The 24151-nt window shown below is 41.1% G+C and overlaps 1 protein-coding gene across 2 annotated transcripts; it reads left to right on the top strand.

Annotated features, from left to right (window-relative positions):
- Positions 1–23930, top strand: PRMT9 (protein arginine methyltransferase 9). 2 transcript variants are annotated; one of them, XM_086612160.1, is made up of 14 exons: positions 1–60; positions 444–526; positions 1102–1314; positions 1832–1980; positions 4348–4584; positions 5087–5254; positions 7158–7260; positions 8175–8281; positions 14459–14651; positions 18366–18549; positions 20573–21284; positions 22687–22840; positions 23291–23413; positions 23622–23930. In XM_086612160.1, the coding sequence occupies exons 3-14, from the start codon at positions 1129–1131 to the stop codon at positions 23835–23837; spliced, it is 2532 nt and encodes an 843-aa protein (XP_086468286.1). In that variant the 5' UTR covers positions 1–60; positions 444–526; positions 1102–1128; the 3' UTR covers positions 23838–23930. The 2 variants fall into 2 exon arrangements, with proteins under 2 accessions (XP_086468286.1, XP_086468287.1); XM_086612161.1 differs by lacking the exons at positions 22687–22840; positions 23622–23930 and having other exon boundaries at positions 23291–23376.
- The last annotated feature ends 221 nt before the right edge of the window (positions 23931–24151 follow it).

The raw sequence follows: 24151 nt of genomic DNA, 5'->3' as shown, positions 1-24151 counted from the left end.
ATGGCGGCAGGCGGTAACGTGCGTGTCTGCTGTGTGGGAGTGCCGGTCCGTGCCGAGCAGGTGATGGCCCCGGGCGCGCCCGGCGCCCTGGCTCTGCCGCAGAGGAAGCCTCCCCGCCCCGCGGCTTTCCCTGCACCGCGGTGGTGGCCCTGGGGCTCTCCAGTGTCCGGAGGTGGCGCGGCCTGCGGTGCTTTACGGCGGCGCCGCTCTCCGAGCCGGCCCCTTGCCCTCTCAGCCCCCGGGCCTCGAATCCGTGCGGCAGGCGGGTTTGCGTGGCCCTCCGTGGGTTTGCGTGGCCCTCCGTGGGTTTGCGTGGCCCTCCGTGGGTTTGCGTGGCCCCGTGTAAACTGCTGGTGCTCGCTTTAGGTGTGGGCAATGTTTAGTTTGTTTTGTTGTTAACAAGAGAAAAAAGCCGAGTTGTGATGGTGCTGTGTTTCTTGCAGTCCCTCTCCATGTAGCGTTCACTTTTGTCAGCTTTAGGATACAGCCGAAAATCCCGAGGGCGGTATTGGGCTCTCTCACATAGGTAAGCGTTGAAAGTTAAAGCGGTAACCGAGGCAGTTGTGGAAATGGGTGTATGAATGCTGGTAACTTTTTAACGTTTTCTTAAGGGGAAAGATCGTCATGTTGCATTGTGTAAAATAAACCGCGTGAGCATGTTAGCTCTTTTTCTGGGAGCATTTGTTTTATTGAAGATATTGGTGTTGAAGTAGAGAAGCTTTAACCTGCAGGTTTTGTGGATGATCATGAAACTTGTAAGTGCATGAATTTCCAATGTGCGAAACTATTTGGTCAGAGGCATGCTAAAATATGTGTTACAGCAGTTTTAAAAAGCATAGAAGTGTAACCTGTTTCCAGGAGCTGGTCTAGCATAAACATGGTGTGCACCTGACTTTTGGGTGGTGAACACTTACTTTAAAGTTAATGGAGTTATCAATAGCATAAAGATGAGCATACTTTTGAATGCTTAGGGTTTGGGGGGAAGAAGGATATCTTTACTAATGCCTGCGAATATTAAAATATTGTTTGATCTGTCAGCTTTGTGTGCAAACTTTTTGGCCTACAGTAGATGAAACATTATCGTATTATTTTCTTTTTAAGGAAGAGTGAGTGTTTACATCATTCAGAATGCCCAACTCCAATGCTAAATTTCATAGTAACCACAGAGGTGGTCAGGAAGCTGGCAGGCGGGAGTTGGTTTCCAGGTCTTTGCAGAGTGCTCATCATTGCCTGGAGGACCAGGATTTTGGAACTGCTTATGCTCACTATCTTCTAGTATTAAATCTAGCTCCTGAGTTAAAAACTAGTGTCAAAGTAAGTGCTCTTTGAATTACTTGAGACGTTTTTGTTTTCTGTATTCTTCCCGAGGCTTTATGACATGTTTTGTGCTTGTGATTTGCTGTATGTAACTGTTTTTCCTATTCAGTCTTCAAAATAAAAGTAGAAAACAGTAATGATGGAGACAGCCAGTAACTTTTTTAATAAGCTGTGTATGCCTGTGGGAGGGAATTGATAAATTTTTCTTTTGGTCTGCATATGTCAAATAAGTTTTATAAAAATATGGCCTTGTAGCATAGCATGCATTAATATACACAGAGGCTGTTAGCATACACTGCTGGGTGATGATACTCTGTGTGGATATCTGAGAGGTTATTTTTACTTCTTCAAGTGAGCCAGCTAACTTGGTATGATTGCAAACAATTGTGTGCTGCTGCTCAAGGAAATGAGGCTGTTTAGGTGCCTTGTCAGAATACCTCTAGATGTTTGCAGGGCTCAGTTCCCTACTTCTGGTAACTACCAGAGACTCAATGGTATGTGTTTTATTTTCTAGGAAACATTTCAATTTACTCTCTTTAAATGGGCGGAAGAACTAGATTCTCTGGCACGGATTCAAGATCTGTTTAACTGTTATGAACAAGCACTTGAACTGTATCCGAATGATGAAGTGATATGTAATAGTATGGGAGAACATCTTTTCAGGTGTGTAGTAACATATATAAAGTTTTTATAAGGTCCACATTTAGTATTGTAGGTTAATAAACAATATGCAATTCAACAGTGCACATAAAATGTGCTTAAAAGAAGTAAATGCAAGCTTATGCTTAATGCTGTGTAGTGTGAACTGTTGAACTTCAGATCTGTTTGTCAACTTAAAATAGAGTAGCCAACACTAAGATAAATGTTGAAGGTCACAGCAAAAGTAAAAAAAAAAAGTAAAAGTACTTTTACTAAAGTAAAAACACTGCCTTCAGATATTTTCATAACAATTTATTAAGTAATTACTAAACAAAAAAGCTGAAATTGTTCAGAGTCACTGTGTTAATGATAGTTTTGGTTAACATACAATTTTTGAAGTTCTTGTTTTCTTTGCTGTTAGATCCCTGAAAACTACTGACTTTGAATACCGTACTTTAATTCTGGTCCTTTTTGAGGTCACATATCGTCATAGAAAGGTTTGAGTTGGAAGGGACCTTGAAGAACGTCTAGTTCCAACCCCCCTGCCCTGGGCAGGGACACCTTCCATTACATCAGGTTGCTCAAAGCCTCATCCAGCCTAGCCTTGAACACTTCCAGGGATGGGGCAGCCACAACTTCTCTGGGCAACCTGTTCCAGTGCTTCACCACCTTCACTGTAAAAAATTTCTTCTTTGTATCTAATCTAAATCTCCCCTCTTTCAGTTAAAAGCCATTGCTCCTTGTCCTATCACTACACACCCTTGTCAAAAGTTCCTCTCCGTCTTTCCTGTAGGCCCCCTTCAGGTACTGGAAGGCTGCTAGAAGGTCTCCCTGCAGCCTTCTCTTCTCCAGGCTGAACAGCCCCAACTTTCTCAGTCTGTGTTCATAGCAGAGGTGCTCCAGCCCTCGGATCATCTTCACGACCCTCCTCTGGACCTGCTCTGAGAGCTCCATGTCCTTCTTGTGTTGGAGACTGCAGAGCTGAATGCAGTACTGCAAGTGGGGTCTCATTAGAGCAGAGTAGAGGGGCAGAATCACCTTCCTCAACCTGCTGACCACGCTTCTTTTGATGTAGCCCAGGATATGGTTGGCTTTCTGGGCTGCAAGCACACATTGCTGGCTCATGTCAAGCTTTTCATCAACCAGCACCCCCAAGTCCTCAGGGCTGCTCTCAATCCATTCTCAACCCAGCCTGTACTTGTGCTTGGAATTGCCCTGACCCACGTGCAGGACCTTGCACTTGGCCTTGTTGAGCTTTGTTAGGTTCTCACAGTCCCACCTCTGAAGCCTGTCAAGGTCCTTCTGGATGGCATCCCTTCCGTCCAGCATGTTGACTACGCCACGCAGCTTTGTGTTGTCACTGAACTTGGCTGAGGGTGCACTCAATCCCGCTGTCTGGGTTGCTGACAAAGATGTTAAACAGCACTGGCCCCAGTACTGACCCCTGAGGAAGGCCACTCATCACTGCTCTACCCTTGGACATCGTGTCTTTGACTGCAACTCTTTGAGTGTGACCATCCAGCTAATTCCTTATCTACTGAGTGGATAAGGAATATAACAGACCTTTGAAGTGAAGCAGCAGTTGTGTATGCTGTACTGTGTAGGGCTGTTCTTAAATGATTTCAACTTGGGCTTTTATTAGTGTATAGCATTCTTTTCCTGCCTTCTTCAAAAGTGCAAAACGTGGTGCTTTGCTGTTGCTCAGGGTTCTTTCTAAGGTCTTCTGATGCTGGAATTTTAAGACTTAAATCATAGGTCTTGGATCCAGATAGTTTTGATTAGGTTTGCTTTTTGTAATTTTGTTTGTTTTAAGGAACAACTCTCCCAGTGTTGTTTTAGAATATGCGTGTTTCTTGCATTTCCTAGATTTTGTTTTTTTTCAGTGCTATCTGATTTGAGAATACGCTGTAGGTATCATAACTTGCTTCAAGTTCACAATTTAGTTTCAAAATTGCCACTTAATGCAAGCAGTGACAGCTCAAAACTTAGTTGGTTTACAGTGTGTTCCAGAATGGTTTTGGGGTTTGTAGCATTCTCTTGACTTGAAAATCTGTGAGGCTGGATTGCAGAGTTGCTGCTGTCATATTGTTGCAGCAAGTTCTTGTAAAACCTGTTCTAATTTGTCAAAGGATGTAGTAGTAGATGAAGACTGGTGCATGCAATGGTATTTTTTTGACTGCTTTTGTGTTTTAAAGTGATTTGATGTAGAACTGTAAATCATTCTTTTTCATAAGGTAATAGCAATGTTTCTAAAGATAATCTTTCTAACCAGTACAAAATATCTCCGTTGTCTTTTAACTGATACAAAACCTCTTTACAGATGTAAAGATATTTACAGATTCTTGGCAGCTGAACGCATGCTTTCTATTTACTTGTCATTTTTACTATTAGAATGGGCTTTAGAGATGAAGCAGCTGGATATTTCCATAGAGCAGTGAAGCTTAACCCAGACTTTGCTGATGCAAAGGAGAATTTTTACCGCGTTGCAAACTGGCTTGTGGAACGCTGGCACTTCATCATGCTCAACGATGCCAAGAGGAATCTTACTTACCTGAAAGCAATTGAGAATGCTGTCCGCTCAGGGTGCAAGTCTGTCCTGGATATTGGAACAGGAACAGGAATCTTGAGGTGTGTCATATGGGCATATTTAACATGAACTTCATAGAAACATATTTGTCTAACAAAATTTGGTCGCTAGTGAAAAAAAAAATTTACTTTCGTGCCTTTGTTGAGACCAAACTTGAAGGAGACAAATCTTTCAAGAGTTCCTGAGTCTGGAGATTAGTGTCTATTAGTATTTTTGGAACCCAGTTTTTTATTTGATACAGATGCTTTTTGTGTAGAAAGTTATTTAGTGAAAATGTTGTAGTATAAAGAGTGGATTTAGCATAGCTGGGGAGTATCCTTATGCTACCTATATATACACATTTATTTTTATTTTGTGTAGCATATAAAGAGGATATAAATTTGTGTGCTATTGGTGTTCACACAGGAGATATTAAGTTCACTTAATGATGATTCTTAGACTTCAGCTGTTTTCTCAGAAATATGAGACAGATGCAGTATCTGGTCATGTTTTACCTAAAATTATTTAAACTAGAGGGAAGAAGTCCTGTTTCTTGTTTTTCAGTATGTTCGCAAAAAAGGCAGGAGCATCTTTCGTCTATGCCTGTGAATTATCAAAAACCATGTATGAACTTGCCCGTGATGTGGTGGCAGCAAATAACATGGAAAGAGAGATCAAACTTCTGCATTTGAAGTCACTTGATATACAAATTCCAAAGCACATACCTGAAAGGTACGGTATTTTACTGTTATGATATTCTTTTTACTTTGCTCTTAATTTCAAGAAAATGGAAGATACCCTGTGACCTAAACAGGAACTAGGATTGCCTTTGATATTAACCATAAAGTGAGAAGGTTCTCTGTATGGTTTATGTTTTTATAGAGCTGTGCAGAAATGATAATGTGGGTTTTTAGGTCGTAATAATTTCTATGGCAAATCAACAATGTCATAAATTAAGTAGTTAATTCTTTGATAGTGGGAGTTTTGGGCATATGCAATTATATTGCAGCAATAGGAAAAGAGAAATTAGATCGCTACATCATAGAAGTAATTTTAACACACTTTTATACTTAACAACTTGTGGCTTACTTCAGCAGCCCACTAATAGGATGGAGTTATGTAATAGAGCCTTCAAAGAAAGACTGTTTCTGGGCTGTATCACACCCCTGCAACTCCATGTCAACTTCTGTGTTTGTCAGAGAGATCAGAAATTGTGGATTGTCTGTCTCTTCTGAACATGGAGTGAGGGAAAACCTCCCTTCTTCTCCGTCTCCTGAAGAGAGTGCTACTGTGCTTGGAGTCGAGAAGGTGTAGGTGGTGTGTGTGGGTTCCTGGTTGGTTGCATCTGGAAGGCTGGTGGTGGCTGGGCTGACTCTAGCTGCGACTGTCAGCACCCTTCCATGGCAGGGATCCTTAGGGCTTTCCGTGTGACTTTGGATATTGGAGTGAAATTCAGCAGAAGGGTGTTGCAATTGGTCCCATGAGAATAGGTTTTTGTGTTTGTATTTGAGTTTTTTGTTTGTATATCTGCATCTGCCCATCTGTCTGTATAGCAGAGATCCATGTGCTTTGGAAAATTAAGTAGCTTGTTTTTCCAGTACTAAGTATTGTCTTCTAAAGCATAGCAAGAGCTCCTGGGACAAATCAGCATGGAATTGCTCTTGGCAAATTGGAATTGGATCAGCTTTACAGCTTTCAGTATATGTGATGGAGGCTTTTTACGCTACCCTGCTCCTCCTCGCTCACTGTCCCATTCAGCAGGAGTTCTTCTGGAGGGTCTGTAAATTGTTAGCAGGTAGAAATCTGAGAGGATTTTTGTTTGTCTTAGTGTATGTGAAGGACTGGTTTATCACCTCACCTCACTGCTGCTGGGGATGCGGATTAAACGCGGGCGGGAAATAATCCATTTTACTTGGAATTACGAAAGTTTGATAAAGTGTCTGGTGATGGTACAGGCCCATAATCTGAAATGATAAAGCTGTCATGGTTTAACGTGCCGGTCAAGCCTTGTCTAACTGTCAGCTGAGCTGCAGTAACTGATCACACGTATCCTCTTGGTGTGTATGATGAGTTACTGGATGTCACCTGTCAGGAATAGATTGTTACTGTTCTGGAAATGTCTTATGCCGTATGTTTTTTGGTTTAAATCCAAATGATTTCGGATTTTAGGGTCTGTTGGCCTACATAGTAATTTTATTGTGCTTTGATTATAATTGTGGTGTTTTCTTTATTTTATATTCCTGTTTTAACAAACATGAATGGATGTGCACAAGATTCAGACAAAATACATATTCTGCAGTATCGTTGGCTGTGTGCCCAGGATGAAATGTCTTCCTGTTTTGGCTAGATTCTTCCCACATAATTTATTTATAAACACTGAACAAGAAGCTTTATGGTAAACTCTTGCTCAATATTTATTCTCTTTTATCTGCATCTTGAATAACTTCGAACAACAATTGAAAACATGTCATTTCTTAGAAGAATTAAATTGTCCATCTGTTGAAACTTCAGAACACTGGTAAAAGTTTTGCACTGAGTTCGCATTGATGTGGTGGGTTTTTTCCTTTAGAAGCCTGGCTGTTAAGAGGAATGTGTGCTACATGTTATATTTCATGGTGTCCTTTTTCTTATCTAGAGTTTCCTTGGTTGTCACAGAAACAGTTGATGCTGGTTTATTTGGAGAAGGAATTGTGGAGAGCTTGATACATGCTTGGGAACACCTACTTTTGCAACCAAAGGTAGGTGATGTGGGTACATATGTATAAATGGGCTTCCTGTTTTGTTTGATATGTATTCGAGCGTATGTGTGTGTGTGTGCACACATTCACACACGTGAGTGAGGAACAACTGTCTTGTAAATACTTGTGTGTGTTTCAAAGGCACTGTTTTCCTGCAAGTTTGATTGCAACTTGGTCATTTTGAGATACCAGCTAGTGGCAGAAAGTTTTGTCCGTCTAATCAGAAAATGCTGAATTATGGTGGAATTGTTTCTCATCATAACACTAGGGAACAGTCACTTGTAATTCAGTAAATATGCCATATGCTTATGCTCTTAATTTATTTCTACCAACTTGGAACTTTCTTGGAAAACTGAACAATTCCGCTGTCTCCAACTTTGCTTATGTATTTTACCTTTTAGCTAGCAAACATTAAGCAAAGTAGTATGACAAGGAGTCTTAATGGGTTAACCTCTGTTAAGTCTTATGAAATATAAGGATTTCTCTTCTATTTGATGTTGCCTTGATTCCAACTAATTTTTAAAAAAATCTTATTTGGCTGGAAGCTTTTTGTATTGTATTGAACTGAAACTGGTGACCTCTAGTGTTAACTATAGGAACGATGCATGAAGGAAAGGTCCTCAAATGTTGCAGTATATTCTAAGAGAATACAAATTAAAAAACACTTTAGAATTATACAGAGAAATTAGTAAACTAAAAAGTAAAGCTGATGCATGGATATATGGAAACATGATGTTTAAGAAACTCCTTTAGTGGTCAGCTGGAATGACAAAGACCAGAAATTTTACTAGTCACTAAGAATTTACTGATGTTTTGACTGTAATCTTGAATGGCTCATTGGCATGTAACTTAGGCTTTGCAGCAATGGTAGAAATAGGTCACTGTCTTACTGAATGTTGTTCATGTTTTCACAGCCTAAAAATCAAGATGTCAGTAGTGGTGACTATGGCAGAGTTATTCCTGCAAGTGCTACAATATTTGGGATGGCAGTGGAATGCAAAGAGATACGTAGACATCACAGGTATGTTTAAACTCTAGCACAGTTTTAACCCATATTTGTTATTTGGAAGGAGAGACCAGTGGCTTTTATTGAGGATTTTTCATTTCCTCTTCTCTTTATTTTTTGAATGGCTGATCATCTGTTTCAGTAAACGGATTTCTACTCTTATCCTTCCCACCTCTTTTCCAGGCTTTTTTTCCCCCCCTGCCATCTTTGTGGTTCAGACTTCCTGGATCACTTCATCAGAAACTCTTGATTTTCAGTTGTGCTGAAATACATGCCTTTAACACATACTAAAGAAATTTAATTCCTTAATATTAAAATTACTTCTCAGTTTCTGTATTGGAGTTTCTTGGTGTCGTGGTTTTTTTGGACTGAGGGTCGAGACAAGAACTGAAAGGGAGCACCCACCAACCATGGTCTCGGGCAAAACATGACTCAGGCTTTCTTAATAAAACAAAACAATTTATTAACAGTTACTAAACAAAAGACAAAAGGGAACGAAACCGGTTACTTGAGAAAGAGAAAACAAGGCCAGATCTTAAAACAACACCTCCCCACCCCCTATTTTCCTTTCGTTCCTGGCTCTGCCTTCCTCCCAGCAGCGCAGGGAGACAGGGAATGGGAGAGTACAGGTCAGTTCATCCATGTTGTTCACTGCCGCTCCTTTCTTAAAGGAGGAAGAGTCTTTACACCATTTTTCCCTTGCTTCGGTGGATCCCCTACTCACAAAGAAAAAAAGTCCCCAAACTTTTCCAAAGTAAGTCCTGCCCGCAGGATTGCAATCCTTCCCCATGGACCCGCACCAGTTCGGGCTTTACCAGTCTCGGCCTCTTAGGGAGCTGCTGCCACTCGCGTCGGCGTGGGTCGTCCCACGGTCTCCAGATGCCTCCACGACCTCGTCGTGCATTCCATGCCCCATTATCAACAGTACCTGGTCGCGCATCCCCTGCTCCATGACCTCTCCTGGGCTCAGGCATCTCCTTCCCGACGTGGGTTTCTCCACGGGCCACGAGTGGGTCGCTGCTCCGCCGAGTACACCCTGGCTGCAGGGGGGCCGCCTGCCATCTCACACCGATTTGCAAGGGAAGCCTCAGCTCCAGTACACCTCCTCCTGCTCCATCTTTGCTGACCCGGTCGTTGTGGTTGTTTTCTCTTAGATATTAATCCTCTCTGGAGGAGCTCGGCCCGGCAGGCACCCCGGGAGCGGGGCGCTTACCGAGTCCCCCATGCGGCTCCCCCGGCGCCATCTTGAGCACATGGCGCCGGCCCGGGCCCGAGCGGCCGCCCGGCCGGGAGCCGGGAGCGAGGGCAGTGCCCTCCTGCTCTCTCCTCGTTCCTGAGCAAAAAGCCCCTTCCCGCCCCCTTTGTCTCAACTTAAATAGGGCAATTCGCAGAGGCGCCAATTTGGCTCAACCTCCCCCGGGGGGGATGGGACTCAGATCTGGTGGCACAGGGAGCAAATCCCCTCCCCTGCCACCAGAACACCCCCACACACATCAAACTATCACACTTGGATTAACACTTGGCCTTATCCTCTTTTTACCCTATTTATAATCTGCTCCATACCATGCTGCTGGGTCTAACCCTTTCAGAAGATAAGGACAGGATTTTGTAAAGCCTAAGTGTTAATAACCCTACCTAGCATTATCTTTCTGAATATAAAATCATAGAATAGTTTGGGTTGGAAGGGACCTCAAAGATCATCTAGTTCCAACCCCCCTGCCGTGGGCAGGGACACCAGCCCCTACACCAGGTTGCCCAAAGCCTCATCCATCCTGGCCTTGAACACTTCCAGGGATGGGGCAGCCACAACTTCTCTGGGCAACCTGTTCCAGTGCCTCACCACCCTCAGAGTGAAAAATTTCTTCCTTATATCACCCCTCTTTCAATTTAAAGCCATTTCCTCTTGTCTTATCACTATATAACCTTGTAAAAAGTCCCTCTCCAGCTTTCCTGTAGGCCCCCTTCAGGTATTGGAAGGCTGCTATAAGATCTCCCTGGAGCCTTCTCCAGGCTGAACAGCCCCAACTTTCTCAGTCTGTGTTCATAGCAGAGGTGCTCCAGCCCTCAGATCATCTTCGTGGCCCTCCTCTGGACCCGCTCCAGCAGCTCCATGTCCTTGTGTTGGGGACTCCAGAGCTGAATGCAGTATTCTAGGTGGGGTCTCATTAGAGCTGAGTAGAGGGGCAGAATCAAAATTCTGCCTCAGCCTACTGGCCACCCTTTTTTTGATGTAGCCCAGGATACGGTTGGCTTTCTGGGCCACCAGCCCACATTGCTGGCTCATGTTGAGCGTCTCATCAACCAGCACTTCCAAGTCCTTTTCCTCAGGGCTGCTCTCAATCCATTCTCAACCCAGCCTGTACTTGTGCTTGGGATTGCCGCGACCCACGTGCAGGACTTTGCGCTTGTCCTTGTTGAGCTTCATGAGGTTCTCACAGGCCCACCTCTCCAGCCTGTCAAGGTCTCTCTGGATGGCATCCCTTCCCTCCAGCGTGTCCACAACACCACACAACTTGGTGTCATCTGCAGACTTGCTGAGGGTGCACCTGATCCCACTGTCCATGTCTCCAACAAAGATGTTAAATAGCACTGGCCTCAGTACTGACCCTTGAGGAACACCACTCATCACTGGCCTCCACTTGGACATTGAACCGTTAGCCTCAACTCTTTGAGTGTGACCATCCAGCCAATTTCTTATCCACTGAGTGGTCCATCCATCAAAACCATGTCTCTCCAGTTTAGAGACAAGGATGTCATGTGGGACAGTATCAGATGCTTTGGACAATATGTGCCTTGCCTAATTCTGAACTAGCATACAGTAGAGTTTCTTTGCTGAGACTAGTTCTGACTCTATATTAGTTATTTTCATATTAATTTTTATTCTAATCTTCTAGAACAGTTTAACTCTGTGAAGACAGTCTTGTCTGAGAGGTTTGGACTTGATGGATTTTGTTTAGGATTAATCTTGTTGCAGATTAAAGAAAACATCAACTTTTATGGGAGCTTCAGTGTACGGGATGAAAAATAGCCAGACTGCATCAGTGATTATTCTAATGCAGTAGACCTGGACAATGGCCAGAAAGAGACAGAAGTTCCCACAGTAGATGGTCATAGAGGAACTTTATTTTAGGATAAGCTCATTGTTCATCAGTTAGAAAATAGGTTCTTGCCTTGAAGCATGGCATTCACTGTTCCTTACAAAATTTAGACAGGATAGAAGTTAATGTACTGTAACTTTGGATTATCGAATTAAGAATCCATTCTAATTGCATAAGGTCAGGTGACTAGCAGGACTGAAAGGATTGCCACGAGTTATTTATACGCTGTAGGAAGAAGAAAAATGCCACTTTTAAATTTCCTGCCTTTGTAGTTTGAGATCCCTTTTTGCTCCAGTAAGAGTACTCCTCTTAAGTCTATTTGAACAAGTACTGTTAAGCTTTATGTAAAACACTTGCCTATTCTCAGATTTAAATTATCCAGATCTCTTTGAATTACTGTGATGTGCATGTCTCCACATTTCCTTAAGTGTTTTTTATCATCTACAGCAAGACTTGGGGTTTGGATGTTTTTTTCTGAGCAGGGTGCCTAATGAAATAGCAGTATGAAAGTATGTCTTTTCTCATACTTCTTATATCATCTAGCATGGTTTCTGTCTTTTTCAGAATTAATACTGCTTTTCTTTGAGCTTTTCCTCATAATTTAAATTTTTGTTTTGAGTGGTTATAAGTAGATGTAGAGCCCAGAAATCTATGAATACCTGAAGTTTTTTTCCTGAAGTATGTTTAAGAGTGTGTTTAATCTATCATCAAACACTGATCTTGCTGAGAGAGGGGATCCCCTTTCATTCCAGTTGTTGATAATCCTGCATATCACAGTCGTCTCTCTGAGTCTGATCTGACCTTCTGCTTTGTACTCTGTCCCTTTGTTTTAACAATCTTAAGTTATGCTGCATTTCTTTTGCTCTGATTGTTTTTAGGAGTTTTTTCCTAGGACATAGTGAAATTCTAGATAAATCATACCAGTTTTCTTGTAGTTCTATTCTCTGTGCAGTTAAGCCAACTTTACAAGAAGTTTTGTGCTGGTTTACCTGCTTATTGTAGCTTTATCACTTGATGTTTTAGTGATAATTGTAATGTTTCTTTACTATAGCTGGTGCTGCTTGTGCTCATTGCTTGTGTTCCCTAGAATGACTATAGGGCCTAACTCTGCTGTGCTGTTGTGTAATTTCCTTTTTTTTTATGGTTAGCTTTCATTTTCTCCTGAAGTTACTGCTCAGTTTTTTCACATCCATGTGAAATGCGTTTGCTTGCAGAACAACAAATGAACTGACAAACTTGTGAGAAGACTTAAGTTCTACTAAGAATAAATTTAGACTTCTGCAAAACTTTTAAGATACTACCAAAGTTTACTACATACTGTTTTTCAAGTTTGAACTAGATATCTTTCCAGAGTCATATGTAACAGTAAATATTCTAGGAGAACATAAGTCTGCTCCATTACTGCACCCACGTTTAGTCATTTTGAATAAAATACGCTAGAATATGGGTTAATTTACTAATTTAAGTCACTGTAAGAATTACAGGTTTCAGGGGGTTTTATGTTTAATTTTCAGTTGATCTGGCCTCAGAAAGAGAGGCAATAAAGTGGCTCTACTCTTTTGCTTGTTTAGTGAAGTCAGAAGGGTTCATGATGATATAATAATCTGCTGACCTCTTTCACAATGTGGGCCTCGTGCAGCAGCTGTTCTGGTTTAGTTGTAGTATTTCTTTTAAAATAATGCATGGATTCAGTTTCAAATGAAGTAAAATACAAATGAAGTAAAATACATTCTCATCCTTGTGAAAATATCTAAGTTACTTCACTGAGCAGGTGAGAAGGTTGTAACTGTTGATAACGTTGCTGTATTTTTTAGTATTTATTGTGAAGTACTTAATACTTTGTGCATTCTGTATGTTACATATGCTTTTATTGCTAGAGAATCTGCTCCAAAGATGAAGTCCGATTCATTTTTGTATTTTAGCTATGCATAATGGTCAAAATAGGTCAATTCTTTGCCTAAGAATCCGGGTTGTGACAAAAGGCAGCAGCCTATTCGGTTCTGTGATGGAGAGCTTCTCTAGATCAAGATGTCTGTACCTGATGAGAATATTACCAGAGAGCCTGTCTAGTCATGCTTAGTTGTAGGGAGATCTTTTGCAGGGAGAGGAGGTTCCTGAGACGGTGATTCAGAATTAAAAATAACTTAAGTAGTTGTCATCTGAACTTCTGAGTGCTAGATCTCACTATAAGAACGTGATAGCTGTTGCTTAAATAGGAAGCACTAAGTCCTTCGCAGACAAATGTGCTTTTTCAGAATAATCTAAAGCATAGCTTGTGCAAGAATTGTCTCATGTGACTTCTTGACTCCTACTTTGAAAATGAGAATAAATCTTAAGTCCTCAAACCTAGGAGATGGACAGTGTATGTAAGTAATTGTTTTAAAGCAGTTAGAGCATTTTTGCTGCTTTGAAGCTTTTTGTATAAGGTTGTTCCTAGAAACAATGAGCCTCTGTCTTACAAGAGAGGATACATGTATTCTGAGTTGTCAAAGCCTTCCCACTGAGAAATCAATGCTCAGGCTTTCTTTGCAGTTTTGTAAATATGAAAAAATGCCTTACTGTGCATTGTGCTTGATTGTGCTTGATACATATATAAAGGTACTGCAAAATGAAAGTTTTATGTCAGAGACTCCAAAAATGCATTTTCCTGTTGCGTATCTGTCTCTTTGTTGTGACTATTCTGCTCTCCTGAAAGAAACACCTTCCTTATCTGTCTAATGCGGCAGCAGCAGAAAAGCTTTATTTGTTCTTATTATTGCAGAGTATATTCTTTCTAGTTCTCTGGCAAGGCTCAAGGCATTGCACTTAAGGCGGCAAAAACCTGTGGCCTTTGACAAAGGACCTATTGGGCTTTTTCTCAGTTTCTAGTGACAGCTTCAGTCCTGACTCTTCAAAGTGATGTGCCTTTTCTGTGCTTTGGAGCTGCTCTGAACATAACAAAACCCCCACAGAACCGTTTTATTATTTTTTATTTTTTCTATTCTTACACTGTGTGCATTTAAAAATACTTAGCCAGCCCGTGAAGAATTTCCTTTGGGTTTTTTGGTCAAACTATTTGAAGTTTCATTTCTTCCCTCTTTTCCTTTACTCCCAGAGTGGGAACGCGAGAAGTTGCTGGTGTGCGCTTGTCAAGTTCGGTGCAGTTCTTTAGTCCAACGTACGCTTCTGCTGGTTCAGAGGAGACTGTGGAACCTTACACCACCGAGAAGCTCAGTCGTGTTCCTGGAGGTTACGTACCTCTGACAGAACCTTGTCAAGTAATGACAGTAGATTTCAACAATCTACAGGTAATGATGTTTTTTTTACATCCTTTATAAGTAATCTATTTATGAATAACGAGAGCCCCATATCTTACTTGCTTTGTGGGTTCAGTTTCAGAACAGTTCACAAGTGCAGAGTTGGCAGGGCTGCACTGAAACCCTCTGCTGATTTTGATACTTGTCTGGTGGTATGGTGGTGTGATTCATCAGACGACAGTCTATGGGTTTTTGAAGGTGGAGTTGTTTGACATAGTTTAGAGAACTAAACTAGCTCACCATCAGATCAAACAACTGCCAGCCTCAGTACAGGAATGGGGAGGAGGAATGCAATAGACACATCTTAAATGATTTGTGCAGTTGTGGAGCTGACTTAGTTTATTCCTCTAAAGTTAGAAACTTCAAGAACTCTTGAAGACAAAAGAGAAAGGATGTGGTTTAGATCTGGCATAATGTCTGTAAGTGTTGGTAGGTAAGTGTGAAAAAAGAGGGGAGAATAAGAAGTTATCTTACTCAACCAGTTTGATTCAACCCTTCACCTCCTTTGGTGTCTTAGGCTATTCCTGTAATGACATACACAAAATAATGCTACCGTATTTTAGAATTTTGCACAAAATACGTTTGTTTGTGTATACTAAATGGGCCTGGCCTGTAAGGCAAGGACCTCAGTCCCTCACAGCTGAGCATGGTAAAAAGATGGTACATGTCATCTCTGGTGTGTTTCTTGCTCATTGACCTGTGGTGAGGAGTTAGCATTGAGTCAGAGCTTAAAATAGAATCTGTTACATAAATGAAATTATTCTTGGCTACTGCCTGGCCAGAAATTGCAGTGTTTCTGAATCAATAGCTTTTCCTAGTTGGCTTGTCTGACATCCTGAGATTAAAAAAGACATAAGACAAGGCTCTTCAGTGTACTACTGGGAGTCATCTCTCTGTGACCTAATGTTGCTTCTGCTTCTAGCATCAATAGGAAACTATTACTCTCATCTGAGATGCCTACTCTTAATCATCTGCCTGCTGGCAGACATGTAAAGATGATTTTAAAGAGGGAAGAACAGCGTTACTCTTTAAACTGTGTTTCAGAGCTCCTCCTCTTGAAGTTTCAGTTAGACTAAGGGAGTGTTACTTTCATGAAATGGTAAGGTATCGTAAGTAAAGGTAAAGGAAAGAAATGCAATTACTTTGTTTGCAATCGTTGGTTACTGTTTGTTGTTACTTTTGTCACTGGACAAATATGGCAGTTCCATACACTGGTAGGTTACTTTCAGCCTGGGCCTTTTTTGATTGTGTTTGTGTTTGTTTTTGTCATGGCCATACCTGGATGTTCAATCAGTGCAGCTAAAATCTAAAAAGGAATAATTATTTGTGCTCCTATTGGAATAAAATACCTGCTATAATTGCAGAATTACCTACTAAAGATTGAAGTGCAGATATGAAATCACTTAGTAAGGTAATTTCAAAGACCCATTTTCTAAACTTGTATTTCAAAGAATGAGAGGGATGTTGCATTTATTCTGCTCGTACTAACTATCCAGACCTAAATTGACAGAACTGAGAAAAAGACTTAAAATACAGTACAACAGTTTTTCTCAGACTGAGTTGTAGGAGGCTTCAAAGACATCAGTAAAGATCACAGAAATAATGATAATAAGTCAAAATTAAAAAAAAAAAACCCACAACAAGGCAACTGGGTTGTGCTGATTACTTTATTACTGCTGTTCTGAGCAGCAGCAGCTCAGTTCCTCCCAGGCAGGGGAGTGAGATGTGACTCTAATTACAGGCTGCAGACACTTGCACCTAGCCAGGCACTACCTGTTAGGTGCATGTTTGCTGGCAGCAGATCAGTGCCACTGGGAGTGGAAGTGTGTGTTTACCTCAGCAGCTGGTAATTAAAGCTCAGTCTCGCTTTCAGGCCCTAAAGGAACTGAGCTCTTGCCAACCATTGCAGATACTGGCTCTAACTTTCATGAGAAGCTACTGCGTGGAGTATTTGAGAAATTCTCAGTCAAGACTTCAGAAACTTGATAACTGCATTCTTTCTGTAGTTTTTCCTTCTATTTGTAGTCTCATTTGCTTTTTTAAATGCAAAATGTCTTTCTTATTCAGAGGATAGATGTGGCATAGAATCATTTTGGTTTTTTACTGCCTATTCCTGTGTTGTTGCTTTATTTTCTTTGTTGTCTCTTTAACTACACTAGTTGATAAATTGCCATTCTAAGAAACTAGAGCTGTTTGAGTCCATAATTGTCATAAATAATAGGAAAAGGCTTATGCAGTGGACAAATGTGAGGAATAAATATGGGATAAGGGACATGGTAGAGAATAGAGAAAGCTGAAATAACTGCCTTCAAGTAGATTTTAACTGTTGTGTGTCACAAGTTAGGGATGTAATACTATAGTTACTAGAACTAGTGGATGAGAACCGTGGGCCTGCTACTTTTGAGGAATAACCAAGAAGAGTATTTTTAATATCAGATACACTTCTGAACAGCTATAACTTCCCAGAAACAGATGCATGCTTGTGCTCTTGCTGTCTTGCTTCAAGGGACTTACTGCCAGCAAAGCTTCGACTTAATTTCTCTTTTCTCCACTTGAGGATGTGTGGAAAAAATGACTAGCAGCAAAGGGCTTTTATTGAAGAGCAATGAGATCGCATTATGAACTTTATTAGCATCCAGTAATTCTGACACACATGGTGTTCAGCCATCTCTCGATTGTGAGAAGAGGTAGACCAACTATTGGAGAACACAGCATGAGAATAAAGAGGGGAAAAATAAAAAATGCAGCCTGTGAGAACTACTCTTGTTCTTAGAGTGGAGTTTTTCTTTTACCCTATGTATTTTAAGATTAAAACTTGGAGAGAACAAACCTTGACATAAGCAGACCAGGAAGATGATAAATGTTTAGGCAAGGCTATTACTAAGTAGAAGGGTTGTGACTAAGACAATCTTTGGTCTCTTGTGATTGACCTCCTGTTAATTGGTTTATGCTGGAACTGTCTACATCAGAGCTGTGCATTATATGTTTGTGAATATTGGTTGCAGAAGGTAATTACTGAGGAAAATAATTGTACATGGAAGAAGACTTAATTCTTATGCATATTCAAAACTTTCTAAGAATATTGGAGGATTTATAACCTGATCCCTTTAGGGTAGATCTTAGTTCTTCCCAGTAGTGAAATTGTACATGCCTGAGCTTTTACACAAAGCCTACAGCCCAGGTAGCAGAGAAAAAATATCCTCAAAGATGTTTGACTTAGTGTTTTTGTAATGATTTTGCTGAACCTCTGTTCAAGTGGATTCAGTGCTTACATACAGTATTTCTAGAACTGATTGAACACAGGTTTTAAGTGAAGCATATGACTAAGCATTGGCTTGAATCCAGCCCTAAAGACTGGCTCCGATTTTATTACTTCTCGTAAGGCAAGCCTTGCTAGCCTAAAGCCTTTTTTAAAGCTTTCAGTGTTTTTAAATATGTATGTTCTTAGATGTAGGTATGTTTGCTTTAAAGACTGATGGGTGCAGGTTGGTCAGGTGTGTAACTGCACTTGCGTGTGGGAACACAGTTCCTGTGCTAGTGAGTACTAATAGTAATTGGTATCATAGCAGCTTGTTAACTTCAGATTTCTGCTGAGCCCTCATGGATTGGTGCAGAAATTTGAGTGACCTAGTGACTGTAATAAAAAACATCTTTTATTTATGGAAGGAAACTCTCTCACGCTTTTTCTCTCTTTCCTTTGGTCAGGAGCTGAAAAGCCTTGCAGCTAGAAAGCCCTGGAAGCTCAGCCTGCCAGTCACTGAAGGAGGAATACTAGATGCTATTGTGGTGTGGTTTGTACTACAGCTTGATGATCAGCACACCCTATCTACAAGTCCCAGTGAGGAAACTTGCTGGGAACAGGCAGTCTATCCTGTGGAGGGCCTCCTTGGTATGTCCTGTGGATTTTCTTGTTGCGGTACATTAACTTGGTTTCATTTTGGTTTTGAGCTAGTTAGGTTATCTCAGAGATTAGGAAGTGGCAGCAAATAGGTTTAGTGGAAGTTCAACAGCAAGTAGCTGTGAGGTGGTTCCTGATCATGTTTCTGGGCTATAGTGCAGAGTCTCTGCATCAGGTCTTGTCCGTGGGACTCTGCTATGAAGCAGATAAGGGATCTGCTTATATCTGGGAGAACACTTTTCCTTGTCTTTTTCTATACTGAATTAAATGCATTGTGGAACAACTTCAAAAAGTGAGGCTACTGACTGGCTCTACTTAGTCAAGATGTGACTTGTGAAAGGGAGGTGAGGTAGGAATTGCTAGCTGCTACTGTCGTAAAAACAAAACTAAACATTCCTGTTTACCCCTCGCCTCCATTTTGGACTCAACTTGAATACTGGTCCCCATACACAGTCACGGTGTCATTTCCAGCAGCCTCTACTCTCCTTTCACCTATTTTCCATTTTCCCGTTTTAGAGAATCTTAGAATATCTCAAGTTGGAAGGAACCCATAAGGATCATCAAGTCCAACTCACTGCTCTGCACAGGACTACCTAAAAGTAAATCACGTGACTAAGAGCATTGTCCAGAAACTCTTTGAACTCTGACAGCTTTGGTGCTGTGAGCACTTCCCTAGGGAGCCTGGTCCCGTGACTGACCACCCTCTCAGTGAAGAACTTTTACTAATGTCCAGTCTGAACTTCCCCTGACACAGCTTCATGCCATTTCCTCATGTCTTATCACTGGTCACCAGATAGAGGAGATCAGCACCTGCCTCTCTTGAGGAAGTTGTAGACTGTGGTGAGGTCACCCTTAGCCTTCTCTAAGCTGAACAAACCAACCTCAGCCACTCCTCAAGTCTTGCCCTGGAGGCCTTTTGCCATCTTGGTCACCGTCCTCTGGACACACTTCAATAGTTTGATGTCCTTCTTATATTGAGGTGCCCAAAACTGCACACAGTAGCCAGTGCAGTGCAGAGTGGGACAATCACCTCCCCCAGCTGGCCAGCTAGCTATGCTCTGCTGGATGCACCCCAGGACACGGTTGGCCCTTTTTGCTCTCAGGGCACACTGTTGACTCGTGCTCAATTTGCCATCCACTCAAACCCCCAGCTCTCTTTGTGTGGGGCTGCTCTCTAGCCTCTCATCCCCCAAATTGTACGTAGAACCAGGATTACTCCATCCCAGGTGGAGAATCTGGCACTTGCTCTTGTTAAGCTTCATACTGTTCGTAATTGCTCAGCTCTCCAGTCTATCCAGATCTTTCTGTAAGGCCTCTTTACCCTCAAGGGATTCCACAGCTCCTTCTAATTTAATATTGATGTACAGTAGGGACAGCTGGTGCTGTAGACTGATTCAACTGAAAGTGTAGGAGAATGAAGAAACTCTTTTAGCTTACATTGCTGTTAAAAGGAGCGTTTGTCAAATTACAGCAGTTTTGTTTTGAAACTTATAAATATATTTACTTTCTTTAGATACTCTCTGTGTGTGTTCTAGGACCATCTAGAGCTGTCAATTCTAAATGTTCCAGTAAAATTTATTTTGAATAAATTACCCTTTCTAAACTGTAGCTATCGTTCTCCATGTAACTACAGATTTACCTTTGTCTACAGGGGGTATTTCAAATGTAAATATTTAATATTTAGCATTTTAAAGCAAAAGCAATTTCTTTACCATTATGTTTTTGTGCCACTCTGCTGTTGACAGAACGCTTAAAGTAGTGTCTGTTTATCATAGGCTGATTTTGGGAACAAATGCATTTTGCCCAGAGTGGGACAGTTTAAGGCAAATGTTAACGCACAGTCACAGATTTCAGCTTGTGGGCCACAGGCTAGAAGGATTCTCTCATACACGCTAGTAACAACTAATGAAGAAATGAGATAATACATTTGTTTATATTTTAGCACCATGTGACTGCTTCACTGATGCTTGTTGTAAAGTAACTGACGTAACCTTTTTGTGCTCTTTTTGCCAAGATTATTCTGTGAAGACCGGAGACACTGTGGTGATGGAAGTTTGCTGCCAAGACTGCTACCTGAAGATCCAGAAGATTTCTTCTTTGACTTCTGAGTGTGGGATGGACGTCAGTGACAGAGATGACGCACTGAGTTTGGGAAATGAGGCTGAATTATGTAATGCTTTGGCTGGTCTTCAGACAACTAGCAAACAGGATGGCAACGGTCAAGTGTGTGTGTTGGAATCCACAGAAATAGCCCTGCTGAACAATACACCGTACCATGAATGCTTCAAAGCTGCCATGAGCAAAGTGCTGTTGTCATTAAATCCAAAGAAGGACTTGCAGTCCATGGATGTTGATGGACATGGCGGTGGGATGAACCTCCAAGAGAGTCAAAACAAGAACTCTCTAGATGTGGCTCCTGATCCTTTGTATGTTTTAGATGTGTCTGAAGGCTTCTCCATCCTGCCAATTATAGCTGGCAAACTTGGACCAGTTAGAGCATACAGTTCTGTTGAGAAAGAACAGCATCAGGCAGTGCTTAATGTGATTTCAGAAGCGAACCATTTCCCTAAGGAAACATTAGAGTTTTGGCTCAGCCACTTAGAAGATGAAAGTGTGGTGCTACAGAGACCCAAATCAGACAAATTGTGGAGTATTATTATCTTGGATGTTATAGAGACATCAGGTTTAGTCCAGCAGGAGGTGATGGAAAAGGCTGCAATATCCAGGTACAGTATAAATGGACAAAAGTTTTCCTAGGAATCTGCAGTTATCTCAAAACTTTTGAAAACGTTCCTTCTAACTACAAATTACTGTCATATTGCTTTTGTAGAGCAGGAAAAGCCTGTTTTCTGAACAGAGTGAACCTCCCAGAGTGCTTCTGGTGTGACCATTGTAGAAATGCATCTTCAAAAAAACAAAAGTCAATTTCACTTTCATAGGCTTTTTTATATTTTGTACGCAAGACTATGAATGGAAGATCTTTTATTGTTGGTCTGTCAGAAGTTCCCAGGATAGCCAGCATCTGAGGTGCCTTTTAGGTGCCTTTTAACCGTTAGTGCAAGGTTAAAAAAAGCCCAGATTGACGTATGTGTCAAACTGTTGTTGGAAGAAACTGGTACTGCTGAAAGATGAACACATGCTATTACAACAGCCACGGAGGCAGCAACAAAGCTAGCTGTTACCCATGGCAGGAGGGGTGGGAAGGAATGCAGAGCAAGAGAAATAGAATAATGGAGATAAGTAGCAAAAAAAAGTAAATGTGAAATGGGTTTATCGCCTCTTGTGATGCTAGAGAATCTTCTCTGTTCATCTTCATGCTTAGTGATGGCAGAATATTCCAGACGATTTATGTTCCTTACCTTTTCTAAGTTGTGAATAAATCTTTGGATGACTTGAAAGATTTTTTTGCTGTAAGAACAAATGGGAAATTACTCTGACTTTTGTCATATGCAGGCTCAAATCTGTTGGCATGAAAATACATCCATTAGCACACTACTTAGCTACCTAATTCCCATGAAAAGAGGCCTGCTATAGGAAAAGGAAACCTAAACCAATCTGTGTTGGATTGGAGTGGTTTGATATTACACTGAATGAAAGCTTCAACCCTGTTGCTGCTCTCAGCAGTGTGATATTCTGTAGCAAGAGACCAAGCAAGGCTCAGGGTTTTTATCAGGAAATAATGTTAGCTCCTGTATTGCTGTCAACTTTAGTTAAACACTTCAAGAAGGGTGACTTAAATTCCCAACAGGTTTTGTTTCCCTAGGGCTATGCTGTCTCCTTAACCAGTGCCTCCCAAAAGCATGTACTTCCTGACTTCCAGTTTTATTAAGCATTTCTTCCAGTCCTTCAGTATTAGATGCTGGTGCTATGACTAAATCCTGCCGTCTTCATCTTGAAATTTCACTATTTACAGTACTGACACTGAGAAAAGATGACTTTAGTCAGTAGTTTTAGTATTATGCGACAAGTTTTCCTTTTTTACATGATGTCTGGTCAAATGAGATCAAACTCAAATGCGTATGAGCACTTGACTTCAGAAGAACAACTAGTGTGCCTTAAATGTAGTTAATGTTCTTTCATTGCTGTTGAATGGTACGCTTTAGAGGTGACATCTCTCTCATTTTACAGATGTTTACTTCACAGTGGAGGGAAGATTTTCCCACAGTATGTGTTGGTGTATGGGATGCTTGTGCAGTCAGAGTCTCTCTTACTGGAGAGTGCTGTTCAAGGAACAGAACCAACTCTTGGATTTAATATAGCTCCTTTTATCAACCAGTTCAAGGTATGAAGTTGGTGGGTGTCTTCCAGGCACAGTTCCAAAGCCTGCAGCTGTCTAGCTGTTTAGTTTTGATGTAAACTGCAAGAAAACTGAAGAGCTGAAACTCTTTGGTATTGTTGAAGTTATCAAGAGAGCTTTATGTGACCAGACAGGGACCTTGAGATAAACTAAAAAGGGTAACATTTGTTTTAGAACTGCTGTGGGAGAAATTTTGTCTGCGTAATGAAAGATCCAGTGTTACTCTGCAGAAGAGTGACTGTGCTGTTATCTCCTTCATCACCTTGCATCCCAGCAGCCACGTTTCAAAAGGAGTTAGATGGGTGTATTTTGCATTTTGTCTGTCTCTTACAGGCATTACAGTAATTCCTAGAAACCTTTGCATTATGATTAAGTCTGTTAACTTTTTGCTTTTTAATGGCTATTGATGCCTGAAGTTATGGCATATGCTCTTAGGTACCTGTTCGTGTGTATTTGGATCTCTCTACGTTACCATGTCTACCCTTGAGCAAGCCAGCAGAGCTTTTGAGGCTAGATCTCATGAACCCTCTTTTGAACAGCTCCAGCAGAGAAGTCAAGGTGAGTTGTGTATACCTGAAGTTCAAAGTGCTTAACTGCCGTTCTGCAGAGCTGCTTGTTCATTGCTCACCTTGGCCAAAAATTTCCACACAGAATTTACTTGTCTGAAGGTATCTCTGGAATGGATTGAAATGGTTGGAACTACTTCATTTTCTTACTTCTTTGAAAAGAGTGTAAATGATTAAACTAATATTTTAAATATTTTTAGGTACAAGTTTGTAAGTCTGGTCAAGTCACTGCAATTCCCTTCTGGTATCACATACATCTAGATGAAGACCATAGCTTGAATACGTCTGATGAGTCCTCGCACTGGAAACAAGCTGCAGTTGTTCTTGATGACCCCATCCAAGTTCAGGTCGGAGATGAACTTGTGCTTGATGTTCAACACCATAAAAGCAATATTAGCATTACTGTAAAACGGTGAAGAATGTCATCTGTAATCTGATTTGTGGTTAATTACCTATGCATAAAGTGACTGTTCATAACATCACTGATGTTAATTTATATTAAAGTCTAAATTTTATCTACCGTTCAAAAACGCTGTTTTGTTGCTTTAATGGTAGATACTTAGTTTCCACTGCTGGACTGAAACTTGTACTGTAAGGGTATCTTACCAAGCAGTTAGGGAAGGTATTGTCTTCACTGCAGCAAATACCTGATGGCTACCTATTGTAGTGACAATAGCAGTGGGACAGACTTCTCTTGCTACCGTATCATCTGTAGTAAGAGAAGAAGCAT

This window comes from Tauraco erythrolophus, chromosome 5, assembly GCF_009769465.1.
Source record: "Tauraco erythrolophus isolate bTauEry1 chromosome 5, bTauEry1.pri, whole genome shotgun sequence".
Taxonomy (NCBI): domain Eukaryota; kingdom Metazoa; phylum Chordata; class Aves; order Musophagiformes; family Musophagidae; genus Tauraco; species Tauraco erythrolophus.
This window is presented reverse-complemented; position numbering and strand designations above follow the sequence as displayed.

Coding starts and splice junctions, on each gene's coding strand:
- PRMT9 (XM_086612160.1), top strand. CDS start 1,129: ATGCCCAACTCCAATGCTAAATTTCATAGTAACCACAGAGGTGGTCAG. Junction 21,285..22,686: donor GAAAAGGCTGCAATATCCAG/GTACAGTATAAA, acceptor CTCATTTTACAG/ATGTTTACTTCACAGTGGAG. Junction 23,414..23,621: donor GCTCCAGCAGAGAAGTCAAG/GTGAGTTGTGTA, acceptor AAATATTTTTAG/GTACAAGTTTGTAAGTCTGG.